The 21,578-nt window shown below is 40.3% G+C and overlaps 1 protein-coding gene across 1 annotated transcript; it reads left to right on the top strand.

Annotated features, from left to right (window-relative positions):
• Positions 1-1,174: 1,174 nt before the first annotated feature.
• On the top strand, positions 1,175-21,485 carry LOC4336621 (BEACH domain-containing protein C2). Its single transcript, XM_015779956.3, has 31 exons — positions 1,175-3,177; positions 3,994-4,775; positions 5,498-6,220; positions 6,713-6,847; positions 7,840-7,944; positions 8,055-8,168; positions 8,323-8,399; positions 8,619-8,700; positions 9,224-9,556; positions 10,297-10,919; positions 11,347-11,431; positions 12,131-12,325; positions 13,148-13,696; positions 13,771-13,914; positions 14,119-14,604; positions 15,788-15,936; positions 16,144-16,213; positions 16,308-16,391; positions 16,476-16,532; positions 16,608-16,676; positions 16,752-16,838; positions 16,911-17,027; positions 17,159-17,308; positions 17,405-17,489; positions 17,569-17,689; positions 18,254-18,350; positions 18,440-18,553; positions 18,884-19,250; positions 19,887-20,659; positions 20,740-20,862; positions 20,973-21,485. The coding sequence occupies exons 1-31, from the start codon at positions 1,470-1,472 to the stop codon at positions 21,039-21,041; spliced, it is 8,673 nt and encodes a 2,890-aa protein (XP_015635442.1). The 5' UTR covers positions 1,175-1,469; the 3' UTR covers positions 21,042-21,485.
• Positions 21,486-21,578: the final 93 nt, after the last annotated feature.

Raw genomic sequence — 21,578 nt, 5'->3', positions numbered from 1 at the left:
ATGGAAATTCAAAATCCAGAATAAGAAAAGACAATAACCACAGTTCCAGCAAGATTGCAAAAGTCAGCCTGCACAATTCAGGCAAGCATTTAGCTGTGTATGGCATTGCCTCAAGCCAGAAGGGATACAAGTTCATCGCGTCCGGCTTCTGCAGCACTGCGTGACTGAAAGTCTAAAACACTAACTAGATGCTTGGCTGTGTAGCGTGTCTTCAAAGTTGCACCGACTCAACGAGTATAATGCTGCACTGCTGCTTTCAACTTTGCACATGACCTCGCGAAGATCTGGACTAATCAATCTTTCTGAGTCGTGTCAGACTGTCAGGCGAGCTCACCTACTAATCACTTTTTGAACGTCACAGTAGTTCGCGGAGAGAATTAACTGAGATTTTTTAATCAGTCCATGTGGTACTCGTCAAAGTTCTTTGTAATTAAATTGTAATCACTTGCACATATAGGTCACTAATCGAGCATTGCGAGATTGGAATAACTAGCAGTAATAGTACATGGACGAGAAAATGCCCCTTTCTGCTATTCAGTTCATGCATGTATACTGTCTTAAACGTGTTTACGTCCATGGGAGTAGGCCGCATCCTACTTCGATCGTAAGTACTCCGTAACATTCAGTTTGCAAATCGCAATCGTGTGAACGACCATCGGTTGTGCCATACCTTTCCTTTGTCTGCAAGCATTGAAGCAATAGGAGTAGTACGTTGCTCCTTTTTATTGTTGGTCCTGCATCGATGCAGCTCAGCAGCTCCTCCATCATGCCTGGCCCTGCATGTGCTGTTGATCTTGAATGAGTTGAACTTCTCTTGAAATGAAATCATGTTGGATTCAACTTCCATCTAGGGGTTGTGCTTAGATCAAAACTCCAAAACTGTATTTGCCAGATTCATAAAAAAATTTCATCACGTACAACAAGTGTATATTCCTGCTCGTTGAATTGGTGTTCGTTGTCTGTCTCTGTCACATGGGCCACCAGGCCCAACTTGTTAGTCAGCTTCCTTAACGGGCGCAATGCGCCGCGAAGGCCCAAACCGCGGCACCAAAGTCCAAACGCCTGCGACTGGGTGCGAGGCTGCGACACTGGAAAGCGGCCGCGACCCGTGACCGTGAACCCGCCGGCCGCGCCACGTCGTCTACTACCTCTCCCCCTTCCTGCTCTTCTTCTCGTCCAGTTCGTCCATCTGATATCCCCACCCATCCTCTCCGCCTCGCGGATCTCGCCATGCACCGCCGCTGATCCCCAACCTCTCCGCCGCTGCGCCGCAAGGCCAATCCCACCCCCGAACGCCACCAGATCTGCGCGCCTCCGCATTGCGCGCTGCTCACCTGCCCCCTTCCACTCCACCCCCGCTCTCTCTCTCGAATCGCTCGCGGTTTTCACTGTCGTTGACCGATTCCGCCCGCATTTTTATTCCCGAGACCTTGTTCGGTGTTTGGTGTTGATGTCGTAAAGCCCTAGCAATGGCGGAGGAACCCCGCGAGTCGTTGGATTCCTCGCCGGAGCCGCCGCCCCCGGGGCAGGACTCCGACGAGCAGTTCTCGGCGGTCCCGCTCGCCGACGAGGTGCGTGCAGAGGGGAGCGAGCTGGATCCGGATACGAGCGCGGGCACGTCGGTGGCGGTCACGCCGGCGCGGTCGGAGCCGTCGCCGCCGCCGCCGAGGAGGAGAAGGCCTCGGCCGCTGGGCGTGCCGCCGGACGCCCCGCAGGAGGTTGTGCGGGCGGTCGACGACGCGATCATGGTCGGAGGCGGGGCCGCGGCGGCGGCCGGGGTGAACCGCCTCCACGAGATGGTCTCCGAGGAACAGGGCGAGTTGCCGCACACCGTCGTGGACGTGCTGCTTGGCACCATGGGCGGCGCCGATGGCCTCGACGAGGTAGAAGACAAGACCGGCACCGGCGCTCCCCCAAGCATCATGTTCAACTCGAGAGCCGCCGTTGTTGCCGCGGAGCTCCTGCCTTACCTCCCCTGCGGCGATGAGCCATCTCCGCGCACTCGTATGGCCGTGGGCATTCACGCCACGCTCCGCGCCTGCACACGCAATCGTGCCATGTGCTCTTCATCGGGCCTTCTACCCGTCCTCCTCGATTCTGCTGAGAAGCTACTCATTGGAATGGGTCGGGCAAGTAGCTGGGACGGAACACCACTGCTCCATTGCATCCAGCTATTGGGTGGGCACTCGCTTAGCGTGAAGGACTTGCATTCGTGGCTTGGTTTGGTTAAGAAGGCGCTTGGTACAAGCTGGGCAACACCACTGATGCTGGCACTTGAGAAAGCCATGGGGAGTGAGGAAGCAAGAGGTCCTGCTGCGACATTTGAGTTTGACGGGGAGAGCTCTGGCTTGCTTGGCCCTGGTGACAGCAGGTGGCCCTTCTCTAATGGCTACGGGTTTGCTACTTGGATTTACATAGAATCATTCTCAGATACACTTAGTACAGCAACAGCTGCAGCTGCCATTGCTGCTGCAGCCGCAGCAACATCTGGAAAATCATCAGCAATGTCAGCAGCTGCTGCAGCCAGCGCTCTTGCAGGAGAAGGAACAACACACATGCCTAGACTTTTTAGCTTTCTCTCTTCAGATAATCAGGGTGTGGAGGCTTACTTCCATGGACAGTTCTTGGTGGTGGAAAGTGGGGGTGGGAGGGGTAAGAAGGCTTCTCTGCACTTCACTTATGCGTTTAAACCTCAGCGATGGTACTTCGTTGGGTTGGAGCACACAAACAAGCATGGTTTGCTTGGAAAGGGCGACAGTGAATTGCGGTTGTACGTTGATGGAAGCTTGCATGAGAGTCGTCCTTTTGAGTTCCCACGCATCTCAAAACCACTAGCATTTTGCTGCATTGGAACGAATCCTCCACCAACTATTGCAGGCCTGCAGAGGCGGAGGCGACAATGTCCATTGTTTGCAGAAATGGGACCTATATACATTTTTAGGGAGCCAATTGGGCCAGAAAGGATGGGTCGTCTGGCATCCCGTGGAGGAGATGTACTCCCTAGTTTTGGAAATGGTGCAGGTTTGCCTTGGAGAGCAACCAATGACCATGTTAAGAACATGGCCGAAGAGAGTTTTACATTGAACCAACAGATAGGAGGATGCTTACATCTTCTTTATCATCCTAGTCTTCTGAATGGACGATTATGTCCAGATGCTTCCCCTTCTGGCTCAGCAGGTTTGTCCCCCCCCCCTTTTGTTGACGGAGTAGTTTACCCCTTTTCCCACATTAACATCAACTTATATGTTTTAGGTCCAATTTACACATCCTTGTTGGTTCCAGTTTTAGTGAAATAGGTATAGATACAGAAATGTTATGTTACTCAAACTCCTGAACACATTATTTAAATTCTTGCTCTGGACAAAACAAATTGTTATGCTCAAAGTCATATAACTAATGTGCCTTTGACCAATAAAAAAAGGGCTCTGATTTCTCTTAGGACCTTTAACTTTTCAATGGCCCGCTTTGGTTCAGAAACTTTCATTTAATGGTCTGTAAATAGTATCTTTAAAAAGTTTTGGTTGTCCAGCAATTTTCTCAATTTGTTTCCATAATAGCATCCTTGAAAAAAAATTCAGTCTGAACACAAACTGTATCCTAAAGTCGAATGACCAAAATAGGGCTTTTCCCATAGCAAAACATAAGAGTTCTCAAAAATGAGGTGGGAGCTCTTGAGAGCAAGCTGCTAACTGTAGTTTCTACCAAGAAATTGTATTTACTCACAGGTGAATCATATCTTCAATGCCAGTAGTTTCTGTCAATTGTTGATAAATCTTTGTGATGACACTCTCTTGAGTCATCTATACCCTTTTCAGTGTGCAAAGTAATTGATATATCATGTTCCTTGTTGCTGAAATGATGTCAGATTATTGATTTTTGATATGTACTGGGCTAACCGAATGTCAAAAAATTCCCAAGCTTCCTCATAGTGGCACTTTGACACGTTCGGTCATGTACATGATTTTATTGATAGTATCTTCTTTTGAACTGTAGGCACTCACCGAAGGCCTGCAGAAGTTCTTGGGTTGGTTCATGTTTCATCTCGTGTGCGGCCTGCGGAGTCTTTATGGGCCTTAGCCTATGGGGGTCCAATGGCTTTACTTCCGTTGACTATAAGCAATGTGCAGATGGATAGTCTTGAACCTATGCTTGGTGAATTGTCGATTGCCACTGCTTCTCTTTCTGCCCCAATTTTCAGGATTATTTCCCTGGCTATTCAGCATCCTGGAAATAATGAAGAATTATGTCGGACATGTTCACCGGAGATTTTGTCACGTGTTTTACATTACCAATTACAAGCATTTCCAAAGATGGAAGGTGGAGAGGGGGAGGCAGTGACTGATGAGGAGCTAGTTGATGCAATTGTATCCTTGTGCCAATCTCAAAGAAACAACCATGAGCTTAAAGTGCAGCTTTTCAGTACTTTGCTGTTGGACCTGAAGATGTGGAGTTCATGTACTTATGGTTTACAGAAGAAGCTTCTGTCCTCGCTTGCAGACATGATATTTACAGAGGCTGCTTGCATGAGGGATGCAAATGCATTGCAAATGCTTCTTGATAGCTGCAGAAGGTGCTACTGGGCAATCCGGGAACCAAATTCGATCGATAACTTTGCCCTTACTGGAACAAAGAGATCCTTGGGTGAAATTAATGCTCTGATTGATGAACTCTTGGTTGTTGTTGAACTTCTGTTAGGATCAGCATCTTCCACAGCAGCTTCTGATGATGTTCGCTGCTTGATTGGATTTGTTGTTGATTGCCCACAGCCTAATCAGGTAATTTGGCCATTGATTGCTAGACAAACTCATGCTGATGCCTCTACTGTTTCCTCCTGAGCCATTGTTTGAATGGAAATACCCAACCTTCTACATATTTTATACGCAGATGTTCTTGAACTAAAGATCATAATGGTACTACTACTACCTAATATCTAGTGAGCATATACACTGAAAACTGTAAAGTTACAATTTGATGTATTTATTTCCATACATCATATCATAAGGATAAGTGGGTATTATTTTAACCGTGAGTCACAACAAATTTGATGGTGCATCAGCTCTTTGCTCTTAAAGCTTGTCTGTGGTTACTCCTTCCAGTTCCATAATTCTTGACGTTTTGGATGAGGTTGAGGTCAAACAATTAGAACCTTGACTATCACTAACTTTTAAAATATTTAATTTGAAGACACTAGAACATGATGCATATATTAGTTTAAAAATATTTTTTAAAAGCTAAATATTTACTTATTTTTTGTATATATTATAATAGAAAATCATAGCCAAAGATTTTGGAGATCATGTTGTTGTCCAAAACGACAAGAATTATGGAACTGGAGGGAGTACGTGCTATTTTTCTGTTGGGATATATTTATACTTGCCTTGATCATTTGAAAGACAATACAAATGTGTAGCAGTCTAGGGCCATCTTATCTATATAGCTCATCTGACAATATAGTCTAAGCTGTTTCTTGTGATCTTAACAATGTCCTTGTTAACAGGTTGCAAGGGTGTTGCACCTCATCTATAGGTTGATTGTGCAGCCTAACATTTCTAGAGCCAACATGTTTGCTCAGTCATTCATATCTTGTGGTGGTGTGGATGCACTTCTCGTTCTTTTACAGAGGGAAGCTAAAGCTGGTAACAACAGTATTTTGGACAATTCTGATGCACTTTTAAGTGAAAATGATTTTTTAAGGAATGATGATTCAGACACAAAAGCTGCTAGTGGTGAAGCAAAGAGCCAGGATGATCAAATTCAATCAGTTGAACTTGAACAGCACGAATCCATCCTTCATGAAGAACATACTGAGCTGGGATCTACAAGCACAAATGATGTGCCTTGTGAGATTTTGGGATCAAGTATAGGAAGGAAGTTGTCCAGTTCTGAAAATCAGCTGCTAAAGAATTTGGGTGGCATCAACTTCTCAATTACTGCTGACAATGTCCGGAATAATGTTTACAATGTTGACAAAGGTGATGGCATTGTTGTTGGAATCATTCACATTTTGGGTGCTCTAGTTGCATCAGGTCACCTAAAGTTTGCCTCAAGGGCTGCAAATCCAAATTTACCTGGTGGCCTTCTGACGACAGTTCATGAAGAAGGAAATACCATGTCAGAAGATAGAGTGTCACTGTTACTGTTTGCTCTGCAGAAAGCATTTCAAGCAGCCCCAAGGAGGCTTATGACTGTAAATGTCTATATGGCTTTAATTTCTGCTGCGGTATGTTGTTTATGTGCTGTCTAGATAATTGTATATGTTTTTGACTTCCACGAAATCGATTTCCTATGATTAATTAACTTAAGAGTAAATTACTTAGTTGCCTGTTGGTTACCTTATCACCTGACCTTTTTCTCAACTCAGGCCACATGAAAAACTGATATCTAAGTTTCTATCAACAAAATCTCTTGGATTGTGCTTTATGGTATTTCAAGTAAAAATAAGCATGAACGCTAGATTTTCTCTGCCCAGTCGAGTGTCCGAGTCCATGTCAGTTTTGGCGGACTTTGCAGTTATATCCTTTACTTAGTTTTTTTTTGTCCATTCCATTTGGAATGGCATAAGCACCACAGTGTTTCAAGTTTGATTAGTATTATAGGCTCTAGACTCTAATATTATCTTGAATGCAGATTAGTGTTTCTTCCATTTAATTATTACCCAACTGTTTACAATTCGAAGTTTCTACTTTTGATGTTGTTATGATCTTGAATGCAGATCAATGTTTCTTCAGTTGATGAAAATCTAAACCTATATGATTGTGGCCACCGTTTTGAACATATTCAACTGTTGCTAGTCTTGCTCCGTTCGCTTCCATATGCATCAAGGTCATTCCAATCTCGTGCTATACAGGTTGGTTTTCATCTTCTTGCCATAAACTTTCCAGGATTTGTGCTGTCATGTCGATGGTAGTTTCTTATGGTATATGCTATGCGTGGTTTGGCTTTTTTTACCTTGTGATAATTGTGGAGTAGTATTTGTTACAGAAAAAACACCAATCTTTGCCTTGTTGTTTTGTGGTTTTGTGAAGATTATGAAGAATTGAAGATAAATCCACACAATATTTCTTTTGGTCAATAGGGTATGAATATGGCATGCATTTATTTTCAGTGAAAAATCCTTATAAAGTGATTTGTTATTTGTTAAGTACTAGTACTTCATCCATAAATATTGGGCACATTTTGTTTTGCACATAGACCAATGAGAGATTGACAAATGATCTAGTATTCCATCCATAAATATTGGGCACAATTTGTTTTGCACATAGGCCATGGAGAGATTGACAAGTGATCCAAACATGCTCTTAGGATTTTGAGCTGTTTTGAACTTAGGCTTTATGGTATTAGTCAGTTTCTTTTTGCTTTATTCTAATTATTCTCATTGAAATCACATGCAGCTGTGGTTTAATACATTTACATGGGACAACCAGCTGCCATGTTCTCAGTAGAAGTCAGCCAAGAACTAAGAGAATTAAGGAAATATGTGTCACTTTGCACTGTTCAAGCACATTTCTTTTCTTTTGGAAACTCAAGAAAAGAAAAAGAATGTATGCTTGAACTATGCAACTGACACATATTTAGTGGGAATATTCCATGCCGTGTTTAACTATATTCTTATGCTTTTAACCAAACACCTGCATGGCTGCACAATCATATTCACTTCCATTGCATTATATGCCCACATATAACCTCTATGTTAGTACTGTTTGGTGTTTTTTTTTTATTATTTTTGCTCATCAGTACTGTTTGCTGTTATCTATTCTTTGTTTTTTCCTGAAACCTTGTTTGCGACCTTACCTGTTTAAATTTCTTATGGTGTCAAAATTTCCCTCTATATTATTTCAGGATCTTCTGTTTTTGGCTTGCAGTCATCCAGAGAATAGAACCACGATGACCTCAATTTCAGAATGGCCAGAATGGATTTTGGAGGTTTTGATTTATAATCATGAGGTAAGTATCGTAGGCCTTTTTTTTATGTCAGAATATATTGCAAGAAGAATCATGCTACATTTTGTGCTGTCCACTACCCATTGATCTAATTCACAAATTTCTAATTATAGATGGGTGCTAAGAAATATGCTGATGGCATAAGCATTGGTGATATTGAAGACCTCATACACAATTTCCTGATTATCATGTTGGAGCATTCAATGCGGCAAAAAGATGGGTGGAAGGCAAGCTATTTTTCTTTTGTAGAGCATCCTATGCAGAAAATCTTTTCCGCTGTTGCCATCCCAACCTTCCTCTCTTATTTGTGTTTGTGATGCTTGTATCATTGCTGATTTTGGCCTATTTCCTCATAATTTTGTTGTTGCTGTGACAATTTAGGATGTGGAAGCAACAATTCATTGTGCAGAGTGGCTTTCAATGGTTGGAGGATCTAGCACAGGAGACCAAAGAATCAGGTGCTCTCTCTCTCTCTCTCTCTCTCTCTCTCTCTCTCTCTCTCGTGCTCCCTTCTGTGTGCAGGCTAGCAGAGGGAATGCGTGAGGAGTTTTGACCTGAAATTGGCAATTGGCTTAGATAGAGAAAGAGTCATTTTCTCTACAATTTTTCTGGCCTTTTTACTTGTGGCATTATTATCTTGCTCCTTTTATAACAATATGGCACTTATGTTCTTTTAGACGGGAAGAATCATTGCCAATTTTAAAAAGGAGATTGCTAGGCGGTCTGCTTGATTTTTCTGCCAGAGAACTTCAAGTCCAGGTGGTTGGACTTTCCTCTAAAAGTTACAGTTTACTTTCTGTGCAGAGATGTTTTGTGTATATGTGTGAGCCTTTTTTTTTTTTGTATTTTTTTGCTCTTTCTACTTTCTGCACTAGTTTTTTTTACCTTTGCCTTGTGCTGTATAGTTTGGTCCTGGCCTAGTTTAAATGGTGGTAATAATCCAGAAAAGTTCAGCATGAACTTACAAATTTTGGTACTGTAATGGTCAAAATGGTGGAACACTAAAACTGGTAGCTTTGACTACATCACTGCTTACTCTGCACAAAAGAAAAGGGTTGACACCTAGACAATACCATGTCAGTGGCATTGGTTTCTGTTATCAATGTTACTGGGTGTACTTTACCATTTGCATTGTATTGTTTATGTTAATTTGAAGATAGCTGTCTTTGTTATGTTTTGATACAATTTCGTGAAGTTTGATAATTCTATCATTTTCATGGATACTGTTTCATCTTATGTTAGTCAAATCTATAATGTCTTTGTTTTGCTTGTCATACAACAGACTGAAGTAATTGCTGCAGCTGCAGCTGGTGTTGCAGCTGAGGGTTTATCTCCTGAAGAAGCAAAAACCCAAGCGGAAAATGCTGCTCATCTTTCAGTAGCACTAGCGGAAAATGCAATAGTTATTCTGATGCTTGTAGAAGATCATCTGAGGTCACAAGGTCAACATTTTTGCACATCCAGATCACTTGATAGTGCTGTCCCTTCTGCCTCAATGGTTTCGTCTGCTGCCAGTCGATCAAATTCATTGTGTAGAAGTGGTAATGAGCCTATGGATGCTGGGACCTCAAGACGATCATCTTTGTCCACTGATGCTGGTGGCCTTCCATTAGATGTATGTAACGCATGGCTATATATATTTTATGTTACTTCAGCTATTAGCATCATTTTGATCAAATGATATTTATTTCTAACAGGACTCAAAACTGGAATACTTGTATTTTTAGGTCTATATGCACTAGCATGTTTCGTCAACATGTTTGTTCTGAGATTCCATTTACTATTTTCTTCAAGATGGTGCATAGTTGCAAAAGGTGGCACTATGTGTCACAATTAGTCACCTAAGTTTTTAGAATTTTTTTAATCTATATTCTGGCTTACTACTGCTGGTTTTTCGTCATAGTTACCTATATCTTTGAGGCTCTTTATGCCAGTCACTTAGGCTACCCTGTCCTGCATTGGTTTTTAACCACATGTTACAGGAGAATATTATTGCCATGGTGAATACTGCTCTTCTTTTTTTTAAAAAAAAATCTACATAGACAATAATACTGAATGGACGGAGGTATATGTCTAATGGTTCATACAGAAAGATGCATACCACTTTACTGGATAGGAATTCTGAAAGAAAGTTCTAAATATGTGATACGTAGGAAAATTCATATGCCTTTCAGTCTGTAGAATGCACAATTATGGGAAGTTGACAGCATGATAATGCATGTAAAACAGACAAGTGCTATTGAAAGAAATATCATTAGTTTTAATAGATTTCTGGTCACGTATTGACTATATATAGAGTCCACTGTTCCTTCATATGAATGTAGTTTCATTCTTGTTTACTGTGTGATCAAGCAGGTGCTTACTTCAATGGCTGATTCAAACGGACAAATCTCTGCTGCTGTGATGGAGCGTCTTACATCAGCAGCAGCAGCTGAACCTTATGAATCTGTCAAACATGCATTTGTTTCTTATGGGAGCTGCATTGCAGATCTTGCTGAAAGTTGGAAGTACAGGAGCCGCTTGTGGTATGGCGTTGGAATCCCATCCAAATCTGATACATTTGGTGGCGGTGGAAGTGGTTGGGAATTTTGGAAATCTGTTCTGGAGAAGGACTCAAATGGGACTTGGGTTGACCTTCCACTTGTGAAGAAATCAGTTGCAGTGCTGCAGGCATTGCTGTTAGATGATTCTGGACTTGGTGGTGGTCTAGGTATTGGAGGGGGCTCCGGCCCTGGTATGGGAGTTATGACTGCACTTTATCAGTTGCTGGATAGCGACCAGCCATTCCTTTGCATGCTCAGAATGACTCTTGTTTCAATGAGGGAGGATGACAATGGTGAAGGTGATGCCTTCACAGGCAACATCAGCATAAAAGATGTCATATCGGAAGGGTTGGGCCATCAAGCTGGAAGCATGATGCCACTTGACAGCAACAATCGCTCATCTACAAGGAAACCCCGATCTGCACTTCTGTGGAGGTATGCACTATGCACCATCAAGTATCAACAGTTAAAATCAAAGTTAGTGGTATGTGTTTAACTGCAGGAGAAAAAATGGAAGCTGAAAATTATTTATTCAATGTTGGGTAATGTTGAGAGGGGAAACACTAGCAAAATCCACCAAGCTAAGAAAAGCACTGGTGACTGGTGAAGTGCTAACAATCTCTGGCAGGGTCCTAACATTTCTTGATTTGTATACTATATGCTTTGATATAATATCTGGCATTGGTTATTTCTTGAAAAATATAACTGCTCTAAGGCATGATATGTCACAATCAGTTGGTAGCCGCAACTTTGATGGAAACACAGTTGGCTTCCTATATACATGATAATATATCTAGGTGACTATGGCGTTTACTCTGGTTTTATCAATTCTTATTTTGTTGGTACTCTTGTGATTTTTCAGTGTGCTTGGTCCCATTCTCAATATGCCAATTAATGAATCTAAGAGACAAAGGGTGTTGGTTGCTTCCTCTATTCTCTATTCAGAGGTTAGTTTTAATATTCTTAACCTAAGCATATAGTTTGTCTAAGTGATTGTGGACCCATGCTACGGAGTGGAACATCTAATAAAAAATAGTGCAATATTTTAGTTTTTTTTCTATCGTTTATCTTCAAGAAAGTTCTACAGATTATATCACCTGAAAGTAGATTTCTTTCTCTGCAAATTTTTAAGTGACTAGATGTATGCTCACATCTTAAATCTATTTTCTTTTTCTTTTTCTGTTAATTTTCTCTTTTCTTTTCTAATAATTTACTTTTAAAAAAGAGAAGAAATAGTGATGCCCATCTGCAGTTGTGTACATGTTGAATTGTTGATACTTCCACATTCCTTCGTTTTCTCCTATTTAGCTGTTTGATTTGTTTTACTCTCAGTGTTTGCAATTATGTTTGATACCTGTTAGATAAAGTGTGTTCGGTATTTACTCTTGAGTACCAAATTTTGTAGTTGTTTCGAATTCCATGTTATACCTTTTGCCTGTGATTCTGATTTTTGAACAGTAACCTGCCTTTGCTCATCCAAACACTATAATCAAAGGTAAATTTGTAGATGTACAGATGTTGCATGTTAATCTTTTATGCTTATAATGTTTAGGCACTATATTCCTGCAATGTTTATTTTGTAGGGGATAACAAAGAAGTTATTCCTCGTTTGTCATAAAGCTTATGCGATATTATTCATTCTGTAGGTATGGCATGCTATTGGTAGGGACAGGAGCCCCCTAAGGAAACAGTACATTGAGCTGATTTTACCACCATTTATAGCCATCTTGAGAAGGTGGCGTCCACTATTGGCTGGTATTCATGAGCTAACTTCTTCAGATGGGCAAAATCCACTGATTGCTGATGATCGCGCTTTGGCAGCAGATGCATTACCCATTGAGGTATGGACTGGTTCTTTGTAAAATCCAACTATAGCTTAAGTTATGTGGTATTAATGCTAAATTATACATCAGTGAGACAGTGACATATAGATACCACTATGATATCTATGAAATTTCCAACTAGTGATTTCAGTTGTGTTTGTTTTACATATTTTATCCTTAAGCTGGGAAAAACGCAGTCCACAAAAATTCCTCTCTAGTTTACTAATACTGCGGAAGAAAAGAAGTTGGGGTTGCTTTCAATGATCATGAACTTAACATAAGCTGGCAAGTGGCAACCTTAACCTAATCTGGTACTATTGAGTGCACTTGATATTTGAGAAACCTAGAAGCTGAAACCTGAAAAGTACTACCTCTGTCCCAAAATATAAGAAGTTTTTGGGTTGGACATGGGTATTGAGAAAGTAGGTGAAATTAAATGGGGGAAGGTTGTGATTGTTTGAGAAGAGGAAGTAGGTGTAGAAATTAGAAGGTGGAAGGTTGTGATTGGTTGAGAAGAGAATGTAGGTGAAGAAGTTGTTATATTTTGTGACAATTTTAAATACTAGAAGCTGTTATGTTTTGGGAGGGAGGGGGTAACTAGTATCTCAGCAACCATGGGTTGTTTTTTTTCCCGCTTATGTAACTATATTAGCATATTAATGATAAGGTAAACATTTTGATATCCATCCTGAGATCATATGTCTAGTCTAGTTGTGGTTACATTTAGCATAGATTAGAAAATTGTACTTGTCTAGTTGTCTGTCTTAAAGTTTTATCGCCAGATGTTTTCTCAAAGAAAAAAATATATTCAAGGGGTTTTTCCTACTTTTTTGAACTCAGGCTGCTCTTTCAATGATATCACCTGGTTGGGCTGCTGCTTTTGCCTCACCACCTGTTGCATTGGCATTAGCCATGATGGCTGCTGGTGCCTCTGGAACAGAAGCAATAGCACCTCCAAGGACCTTGAACAGGCGTGACACGTCAGTGCCTGAGCGTAAAGCAGCACCAAAACTACAGTCTTTTACAAGTTTCCAGAAGCCTATTGAAACAGCACCCAACAAGCATGGATCCACACCAAAGGATAAAGCAGCTGTCAAAGCAGCAGCATTAGCTGCTACTCGGGACCTTGAGCGGACTGCTAAGATTGGTTCAGGAAGGGGTCTTAGTGCTGTAGCAATGGCAACATCAGGACAAAGGAGGAGTGCAGGTGATATTGAGCGTGCAAAGAGGTGGAACACATCTGAAGCTATGAGTGCTGCTTGGATGGAGTGCCTGCAATCAGTTGATTCCAAGTCAGTTTCAGGAAGGGATTTTTCAGCCCTTTCATACAAATATGTCGCTATTCTTGTCTCTGGTTTTGCGTTGGCGCGGAACTTACAGCGAGTTGAGGTGAATCCACTTGGAATATGTCCATTTCTGATATATAAATTTACCATAAATCATATGAACTCTGGAACATGCAGATGGAGAGGCAAACACAAGCTGATGTGCTGAATCGACATCGGGTGTCAACTGGAGTTCGAGCATGGCGCCATCTTCTTCATTGCCTAACAGAGATGGACAGACTATATGGACCTTTCGGTGAACCCTTGTGTGCTCCTGATCGTGTATGTACAACTTTTTCTAATCTTTCTTCTTTTTTTTTTGCATATGTGTGTGTGTGTGTGTTTTTCTGCCCTGTTCCCCAGCAAATTTTGTTTCCAGACCAGCGCATTCTGGTATACTAGCACCCTTACAAAAGAAACAAAAATAGAAGGAAAAGACAACCTGCAGGACATCTTTTGATGTTTCTTTTCTTTCCTGTATTTCAGATTTTCTGGAAATTAGATTTTACTGAAAGTTCTTCAAGGATGAGAAGATTTATGAAAAGGAACCACAAGGGGTCTGATCATTTGGGTGCAGCTGCTGATTATGAAGAGCGAAAGCTAAGTAATGTTGCACAATCAAATGAATGCAACCCAGAGGGTACAGAACCTTTAGTAACAGACACACTTCCATCAACTGCACCTATAATAACGGCTGAGGCCATGTCAGTGGATGACAGAAATGAGGACAATGAGCAGTTAGAATCAGACACAACTCAAAGCAGTGTTGACGATCGACTCCAACAAGCAGATCAACAGTCTGTGAAAGGATCAATAGATTCACGAGGTTCTGGCATTTCTGCTGATCGCAATTTGGTTCGGTCGACGGTTATTGCACCTGGATATGTGCCTAGTGATGCTGATGAGAGAATTATTGTTGAGCTTCCATCGTCGATGGTGCGACCATTGAAAGTTGTACGAGGAACATTCCAAGTAAGTAATTGATATTTACTAAATTTTGATGGTGCCATGACCAGTTCTTAAAAAAAAATAATCAGAAAGTGAACTTTAATTTTATTACAACTTGGCTCATCCACGATCTGTCATACTGATGTGTTCTGATAGACTCCAGAATGTCAATTTTAGGTTGTCAATTGTCTTAAGATTACTCATCACATAATTCAGCTACTGTGTATCGAATAACATTGTCTTTGTTACCAGTAAGCGTTGCAATGCTCCAACATAACATTGTAAGGCAACTTGCTACAAATAAATAATGCCAAGAGGCTAAGATGCAATTGTTCAAGCTTATACTTTTCCTTTTACAAACATACATATTTTAGGGATCGTATTAAAGAATGTCAAGGGCAAGTTGCAATTGTGGACCGATGTGTGGTGTATTAGTTATAACACTTCTCAGTTACTATGGTGGAATTGGATTTTAGCCACTACAACTTGCGTTATATTTCAGTGTGCACATGTTAATTATTATTAATGGGGTGCTGCAGTAGATCGAACAGAATGTTCTGATGGTTCCAAATTAACTAAAAACATTTCTTTTAGCTGAAAATGCAAAATAAGTCAAGTACGTACTCGGATATATGCAGTGTTAGTTTTTTTTTTGTCATAATATGCTATCTGTACTGCAGCATTGTATTTTATTTGCTTATATACTGAAAGGTTTGATCTAAACTATTGCAATGAAGTACCTTATGTTCATCAAATTCTAGGGGATGCTAAGATTAGCACTATAATTTGTTTTCTGGCTAAACCCCTAAGTAAAACATAGGGCGTCCAATTTGCTGCAAATACATAGACAGTTATTTTTCCTTGTGGCTAAACCATTGACACCTTGTTTGAGATGGATAATACTAAAAAAACCGTGTTACCTAATTTAGTTAGTAATGACTATGCATCCTATTTCTTTGATCCAATATATTTTCTTTAAAGAATCATCTATCCTTCTATCGTGTTTATATTATGTTATAGTCCTGGATCTGTTCAAAATCTGTATTATTTCAATTCTATATGCACTTTACTATATTTTTCTGCTATATAAAGCTACACAGTTGGAATTACAAAGATTTAGTTGCTACTCATGATCCTATTCTGCTTCTTCAACTCCCACTTTAGCTGTTAATTGATATCATTTCGCCCTGTTTTTTTTTTTTTGTAGGTAACATCTAAGAGGATTAACTTTATAATTGATGAGAGTGCAAGCGAGAGTAACATGGATGATCATGCGTCCACTAGCGGCCAATGTGATCAACAGGATAAAGATAGGAGTTGGTTGATCTCCTCTCTGCATCAGATATATAGCAGACGGTAAAGATTATTTTCTGATCAGATGCCATGTTTAGAATTTGTTTTCTGATGTACTCTTATCAAGTCGCAATGCGGATATTCTTGTCTGCTGAGATTAAAAATAGGCATTCAATACTTGTGAAGCAAATGCATGCAGCATCAATGACATTAACCACATAATTTTTATTTCTATTCACTTACTTGGTTATTTTCAATGACTTCTTGCAGATATTTGTTGCGGCGAAGTGCTTTGGAATTGTTTATGGTAGATAGGTCAAATTTCTTTTTTGATTTTGGGGTACACTCTTTATGAAACTCTACTCTCTGTAGTCTGAGATACAGATGATGCAACCGGATAATTTTATTATACTTGTGTCTTGCACTTGATCTAGGATATGGAAGCACGCAAAAATGCTTATCGGGCAATTGTTCACAGCAAGCCTCCCAATTTGAATGACATTTTTCTAGCTACCCAGGTTCGTGTGAAACCCATTTTTCCTAATCTCTAGTATGATCAATCTGCAATGACGTTTGTCAGTAATATATTATACTTGATTCAGAGAGCTGAGCAAATTCTCAAAAGAACTCAGTTGACGGAGCGCTGGGCTAACTGGGAGGTACATGAACACAACATATAATTTTTCTATGCTGTTGTTGGTAGCTTTGAATCTCAGTATATTCAATTTCTTCAGATTAGCAATTTTGAGTACTTGATGGAACTGAACACACTGGCTGGACGAAGTTACAATGACATAACTCAGGTCAGTTTACTGCACTTGTATTTCTTCTCTAAAACAAGGTAACTTATCATTCTAACAATTTACATGCATGTGCAGTATCCTGTTTTTCCTTGGATAATTGCTGATTACCGATCCGAAATTCTTAATCTGGATGACCCATGTACATATCGGGATCTTTCAAAGGTTGGTCTGACAGTTGTTTCTATATTTTTGCCTATCTAGGATGCTAACCGTTGTGAGTATTATTTGATGCAGCCGATTGGTGCACTAAACCCTGAGCGACTAGAAAAATTCCAAGAGCGCTACTCTACGTTTGAGGATCCAATCATCCCAAAGTTCCATTATGGTTCACATTACTCCAGTGCTGGCACGGTACATCTTAAAGCTGAATCAAATGTTTATTTATTACTCCCTCCATCCTAAAATATAACAACTTCAATATGTTGTTTGATTTTTTTTATTCAATGTATATCTTGGTTGATAACAATACATATCCGTTGCAGGTCTTGTATTACCTTTTCAGGGTGGAACCTTATACTACGCTCTCAATACAGCTGCAAGGCGGCAAATTTGATCATGCTGATCGTATGTTTTCTGATCTATCTGGTACATGGGACAGTGTTCTTGAAGACATGAGTGATGTAAAAGAGCTAGTAAGTCTTACCAGCAATTTGTTTTCCTGAGTAGGCAGCGCCGAAATCCAGTCAAGATCTTTTGCTGCAATATAACTATCTGATGATATTTATCAGGTCCCTGAGATGTTTTACCTCCCTGAAGTATTTACCAATATAAATTCTATCGACTTCGGGACAACTCAGCTTGGAGGAAAGCTAGGTACTTGTATTTCAGCTTGTGTAAAATTTACAGTACAATTCGTAAAAGCAGAGTTATGTAACCCCGAACATAAATGCAGATTCTGTAAATTTGCCTCCTTGGGCTGAGGACCCTGTTGATTTTGTCCATAAACACCGGAAGGCTCTTGAGAGTGAGCATGTTTCTGCTCATTTGCATGAGTGGATTGATTTAATATTTGGGTACCCTCACTTTCCTTTTTTTTTTTTAATTTGAATGCTTATATTATGCAATCACTCTATAATTTGGTGTAGGTATAAATAAGTTTGTAATTCACCTTCCCTTTGCCCTTTCTTATAATCACTTGCTATTCAAGATACTTGTAATAGGTACTTATATTATAAGCCATTACTGCAAGTTATCATTCCGAAAGTGTGCTCCTCTAGGTATAATGGTAGATCCTTCTAAAGAACTGTAGCCATCTGATGGAGCATCCTGTTACAAGTTCTGCATCTGAATAGAAAGATGTGTTTTGTAGGAAGACGAAGCAAGACTTTCAACAATGACAAAGTTCAATAAGTTAGGCCCCACATGAACAGAAAAGATTCTTGAGTTTGTAAATGTTTCTCTGCTTGTATTTTAGGTAGAATGGTCCTGTTGGATCATCATATCAATGAATTATTGAAATTTAGCATTTATGAATGATGTAGGGTGATATAGGACTTCTGTTTAGTATTTTTAAGAAGCCAATTCTATTTTTTTTCTCCTCGCATATCACCATTTACCTAGGAATATTTCTTTTGCAGATTTAAACAGAGGGGTAAAGAAGCAGTAATGGCCAACAATGTGTTCTTCTACATTACATATGAAGGAACTGTGGACATTGACAAAATCACAGATCCAGTAAGTACTAGTATGCGCTCAAGCTAGTGCTTGGTTTCCCGTGTTGTCATCTATCTGCTCATATTTTTTTAAAACTGAAAATGCTGAAGGTGCAACGGCAAGCCATGCAAGATCAAATTGCTTACTTTGGACAAACACCATCTCAATTGCTAACTATTCCCCACATGAGGAGAAAGCCATTGGCAGAAGTTTTACATCTACAGGTAATCTATATTAAACCCTGGCTATTGAGAACAACCCCCAAAGCAAACGATTCAAAGCATTTCTTTGAACAGAACCAAATTATTCCACCTTGGATGAGGAGTATTGTCAAATAGAAGTCAAGTAAACAGATTCAAGTTACCTGGTGTGGAACACTGGAAAGTAGTTCAAATTGAACCCAAAAGCATTAGCTGGCAATTTAATTAAGTTTGGGTTGTGTAGCTAACTAGTTTTCACATGGTGGAGCTGGTATTCCATGTTCAAGAGTAGACATTACTTGCGGCCTGCCTCACTGTTTTTTACATGGACTGACCCTTTTATTTGCTGTGCAGACTATATTCCGGAATCCAAGTGAACTTAAATCATATTTACTTCCAAATCCAGATCGCTGCAATGTTCCGGCCAGTACCATGTTTGTATCCAATGACTCTATTGTAGTTGTAGATGTAAATGTGCCTGCTGCTCATGTGGCACTTCACCATTGGCAACCAAATACTCCAGATGGCCAAGGGACACCCTTTCTATTTCATCATGGTAGAAATGCTGCAAATTCAACCGGTGGTGCACTGATGCGCATTTTTAAAGGATCTGCTAGTTCTGGAGAAGATTATGACTTCCCAAGAGCTATAGCATTTGCTGCTTCTGGCATCCGTAGTTCAGCAGTTGTTGCTGTCACATGTGACAAAGAGATTATCACTGGTAATTGTTTCTTTTGACTGTTTATGCTTTAGCTTCTATATGTATTTTTTTTGTTCATTTAGATGATCTTTCCTCTTCATCCATCATTTTCTTTCCATTTTCTGGGGAATTCTCTGCTTACTAGTGGAGGATGAGACATCCTACCTGCTAGATTTGGGGGGAGTTTATAGATTCATAATCATTTTCTTACCAGACAGATTCGTTATCATGAGCCAATGAAGTTCATATGTGCTAGACATTCACTAACGTACAAGAAAGGCATTAAATGGAACACAGCATGGAGTTGTGGATTCATATTGTAATGTAAAAAGTCACGCGCATGTAAGCAATGTAGTTTAAGATTGCCTTGTGAGTTGTGACAACACTTCGAATCCAAAGATGCAAATTTGCCCTTTATATCTTGCATATATTGGATTTAAATTAAAATACTGAACACCTGTTGCGCTAGATAAAGTCAAGCAAACAGCTTGATCTGAAACTTCTGGATTTTTTTCTCGAATAAAAACTTCTGGATTTTTTTTCTCAAATAGAAACTTCTGGATTTTAATGAAGTGTTATGGTAGGCAGCTTCCATTATTTAATGATTTTTTTTATGAAGTTTCGTCTGCTTTCTAATACCATTTTACTCAATAATAGGTGGGCATGCTGATGGTTCTGTGAAGTTGATCTCCCCAGATGGAGCGAAGACTATTGAAACTGCTACTGGACATCTTGCTCCTGTTACCTGCCTTGCACTTTCTCATGATAGCAACTACCTTGTAACAGGGTCTCGAGATACCACAGTTATACTCTGGAGGATTCATCAGGCAGGCTCCTTACATAAGAAAAATGCCCCTGAGCCTCCACCAACAACTCCGACAACACCACGCAGTCCTAGTGTGAGCAACCTTACAGAAATCAGGAGGCGTCGAATTGAAGGTCCTATGCATGTATTGAGAGGACATCTTGAGGAAGTGACTAGCTGTTCAGTCAGTCCTGACTTGGGACTTGTTGTATCCTCATCAAACATGTCAGGTGTTCTTCTACATTCTTTGAGGACTGGTCGTCTGATAAGGAAGCTTAATGTAGCGGAGGCACATGCTGTATGCTTATCTTCTCAAGGGGTCATTCTGGTTTGGAATGAATCAAAGAAAAGACTATCTACATTCACTGTCAATGGACTCCCTATTGCTACCACAGTTCTATCACCTTTTTGTGGACGGGTTAGTTGCATTGAGATTTCTACTGATGGCCATTTCGCCTTAATGGGAACATGTTCTTCAAGCAATTATAAGTGTGAGGACAGTACTGAGACTGGGGATCATGAACCTAATGAACCAAATGGCAAGGATGGCATATCTAAACAAGCTGAAACTAGGCAATCTGTTCATGTGCCTTCTGTATGCTTTGTTGATCTGCATAAACTTAAGGTTAGTGTCACAAGCAAAAAAAAAAGGGGGGGGCTTATTTTTCATTTGTGGTAACCTTACCAGAAATATTTTACTGGCAGGTATTTCATACAATGGAGCTGGGGAAAGGCCAGGACGTCACAGCAATCGCTCTAAACAAAGAGAACACAAATCTTCTACTGTCTACTGCTGATAAGCAGCTAATAGTGTTCACTGATCCTGCTGTGAGTACCATAAATTCCTGATGTATCAAAATCCATTTAGCACTTGCTTTTCCATAAAGTACTTACGTTGCCACTTAACCTTCGTTCTAATAGAGCTGGTAATGTTGCAGTTGAGCTTGAAGGTAGTGGATCAGATGTTACGTCTTGGTTGGGAAGGTGACGGGCTTCTTCAGTCATGAGCAAAAAGCATTTATTTTGGTAAATCATTACTAGCTTAAAGATCATTTTCTGTTCGTGTTAGCATAATGAATCGATGGCTCGAGATGTACTATCTGTACAAAGTGGATAAGTAATAGGACCTGCGAGTTAGGCTGAGCAAAGGCTAGGTCGTACACCATATCCAGCAGATCATATTATTCAGCGAACTGCTGAGTAAACGAACTTTATCGAGTAGCCCTGTAAAAATCCCGATGGTTTTTCTTTTTGTAGAATGGGTGAATAGTCATTTTACATTGTTTGCAGCGTTGTATCCATTTTTGGTTGCTCGGTTCAGACAGTTTTCTGTCTTACAATTCTCTGTAGGGTGAACCAGTGTGAGCAACCCCATTTTTGTACATGTAAATTTTGGCATTTGGCTATGTTTTGAGTATACGGATGCAACCATCACATAGAGGTTATGCTGAGACTATTCGCCGTTAATTGGTCAAAGATTTTATGTAAAATCCACTTGCGTGTACGCTGCCTTGATAGCGGACTGATGGGAACATTGGGAAGTT

Source organism: Oryza sativa, chromosome 4 (genome assembly GCF_034140825.1).
Source record: "Oryza sativa Japonica Group chromosome 4, ASM3414082v1".
NCBI classification, from domain to species: Eukaryota; Viridiplantae; Streptophyta; class Magnoliopsida; order Poales; family Poaceae; genus Oryza; species Oryza sativa.
This window is presented reverse-complemented; position numbering and strand designations above follow the sequence as displayed.